Here is a 2,647-nt window from a genome sequence, read left to right as displayed (position 1 = left end):
AGAAAAATGCAAGGAAGAGGGGAGAGGAGGGCTGTGCTATATATAGGCAGAGGACTTTAGTCCCGGTTTAAGACACAAACCGGGACTAAAGGTGGCGCACATGCGGGCTACCCACCGCGTAGCCCTTTAATCCCGGTTTGGGACACGAACCGGGACTAAAGGCTCCTTACGGGCCGGGACTAAAGCCTCGAGGGAGACATTGAGAATTGGGGCGACGTGGCCGGGCCTTTAGTCCCGGCCCAGGCCGGGACTAAAGGGTCCCGGCCAAAGACCCGTTTTCTACTAGTGTTTGTTGATAGATTAATGATAGTTGATGGAATGGGTTTGTTGAATGGGTTTATTCTTCTGTATTCCCTCTATAAAGAATATAAAAACGTTTAGATAAGTATTTTAGTGATCTAAATATTTTTATACTACGTAAAATAAGAGCGTTTAGATAAGTACTTTAGTAATTTAAACATTCTTATATTTCTTCACGGAAGAAGTATCTTGTAAGAGAATCTGGGTGTATGTTAGCGAGTAACTATTGTTCCTATGCTCTTCCTTGGTTCGGTTTCTGAATTTTAATGGACATGTATTGCTGCTTCATTCTTTCACTGAGATTATATAGATGTCAACATAACATTACTATTTACTCTTCGATCGAGATGATAATTTCTGAAAGTTTCACTGTTACAAGTTCGATGACAGAAGTCAGAAAAAGATTTCTACTCCCACATTTGAATAGCAGCAGCGCCAATATTGTACTGTACTCATCAGCAAGAACTGAACATTTCTGAATTGTAACGTTTATTAACTGAATCGTACTAGCACTTAATTTGTCTTGTTTGTGCTACCTAAAATGAAACAATCACGTACACAATGTATGAAAGGCAACAAGAAAAAATTACTATACACCAGTACATACACAGCTGCACACAAAACTTGTTTGCATTCAAGGGGCAGCCAGCTCGATGTCTTCGGTTTTGCTCGCCACCTGCTGCTGCAGCAACTCGCTCTTCTGCGCCTCCGCCTTCTTCTGCTGGACCTTCTCGCCGTACATGTAGGAGGCGAAGCCCCAGAGCGAGAGCACGAGCGCGATGCCCTTCGGCCCGTCGAATTTCTCGTGGAGGAAGAGGACGGCGAGGATCTGGGAAAGCGGCAGGAGCACGGCGATCATGATGCCGGCGAGAAGCGAGGAGGCGCAGGTGATGAGCCCCATGATGCCGAGGTTGAGCAGCTGCCATGACACGGCGTCCCACACGAGCACCAGGTAGTATTTGGTCTCGCCGAGCCCGAAAGCTGCCGCCTCGCTTCGCAGCGCTCCGAAGTCGCTCTTGATGGCCATGCCGAGCAGGCACACCAGCGTGCCGGCGGCTCCCATCACGGCCTGCATCTGCATGACCGTGGAGTAGGGAGGCGGCGCCCTCGCCGCGGGTCCCGTCCGGCGTCCGTATCGCTCCATGGAGACCTCGACGAGCGGCAGCACGAGCCCGGCGAGCGCCGCTGCAGCGATGCCCTCGCAGAACCCGGTCCAGTACGCCTTGGATGTCACGCCCGCCGGCTTCCCGGCTCCCGGCCCGACTCCAAGCACTGCCGGGCCAATGATGAGCAGCAGGACGGCGTTGGCGGAGAAGGGCGTGAAGCGGAGTCCGACGAAGAGGAACGCGAACACCGCCGTGAAGGCCAGCTGCGTCGCGAGCAGCAGCGACGAGGTGGACAGCGGCAGCGCCTGCGAACCCATCGCGTACACGTAGCACGACACGGCGTAGAACCCGCCGAGCACGGCGGCCGCGACGACGAGGCGCGGCGGGAGGAGGAGGTTGGCGATGCCGTGGCGGCGACCGCGAAAGAGGGAGACGCACAGGGGTGGGAGGAGGAGCGGCCAGCCGGAGATCTGAAGAAGCGCGGAGAGCCACAGGCGTTGCCCGCCGTGGACGAAGTAGACCCGCAGCAGGAGCGGCCCGCCGGCGCCGATCAGGACGAGGCAGGCGCTGAATATGACCAACGGCGACGGCCGGTAGCGAGCCGGCGAAGCTGTCGAGGCGGCTGTGGCGCGGGGCGGCGAGGCGGTTGGCGTCTTTGCTGCTTCTTGCATGGCTGGACTGGCACCAGCAATTATGGTTGCCATGACGTGTCCTAGCACAGCTAGAAGTATGTGTATTGCAACTTCGGCTAACGAGTTTGGTTTAGACTCGCTCCTGTTTGTTAGGTGCTCAAGGATGGCGATGAGCTTGTGTGTGTTGTTACATGGCAGTCTTGTAGGGTTTATATAGGAGCAGGAAGATGTTAACAATGAGTTCGACCCCAGAGAAAAACCTAATTAACTACACTAATTAGTTAGTAGGTCAGTCAACATAAAGGAAGTAGGAGAGAAGCACACACGTAACGGTTAACAATGAGCTCTTCGGTCCATATGTTATGTTCACAACTCGAAGATATATTTGTCCCGGAGCGCCCCCAATAATGGCAGTGATATGTACTACTCCACTTGCATTCGTCTTGATATTTTTTGTGGATAGTTAATATTTGTAAGTGACCCGAAAATGGCGCAAGAGTTGGAATATTTTTGTTGTTTTCAGCAGATAAGGAGCGTCCATTTTCATGATTGAATTGAATTGCCTGAAGAATATAAAAGATACAAGTTCTTGTTATCAACATTTAGTCA

General features: G+C 52.2%; 1 protein-coding gene across 1 annotated transcript; it reads right to left on the bottom strand.

The window, feature by feature from the left end:
* Nucleotides 1–630: 630 nt before the first annotated feature.
* On the bottom strand, nt 631–2,208 carry LOC123447158 (purine permease 3-like). Its single transcript, XM_045123739.1, has one exon. The coding sequence runs from the start codon at nt 2,108–2,110 to the stop codon at nt 935–937; it is 1,176 nt and encodes a 391-aa protein (XP_044979674.1). The 5' UTR covers nt 2,111–2,208; the 3' UTR covers nt 631–934.
* Between the last annotated feature and the right edge of the window lie 439 nt (nt 2,209–2,647).

Source organism: Hordeum vulgare, chromosome 4H (assembly GCF_904849725.1).
Source record: "Hordeum vulgare subsp. vulgare chromosome 4H, MorexV3_pseudomolecules_assembly, whole genome shotgun sequence".
NCBI classification, from domain to species: Eukaryota; Viridiplantae; Streptophyta; class Magnoliopsida; order Poales; family Poaceae; genus Hordeum; species Hordeum vulgare.
Note: the sequence above shows the minus strand (reverse complement) of the source record. Positions and strands in the feature narration are given on the sequence as shown.

Bases quoted from the DNA above. Each gene is read 5' to 3' on its own strand.
- LOC123447158 (XM_045123739.1), bottom strand. From the start codon at position 2,110: ATGGCAACCATAATTGCTGGTGCCAGTCCAGCCATGCAAGAAGCAGCA.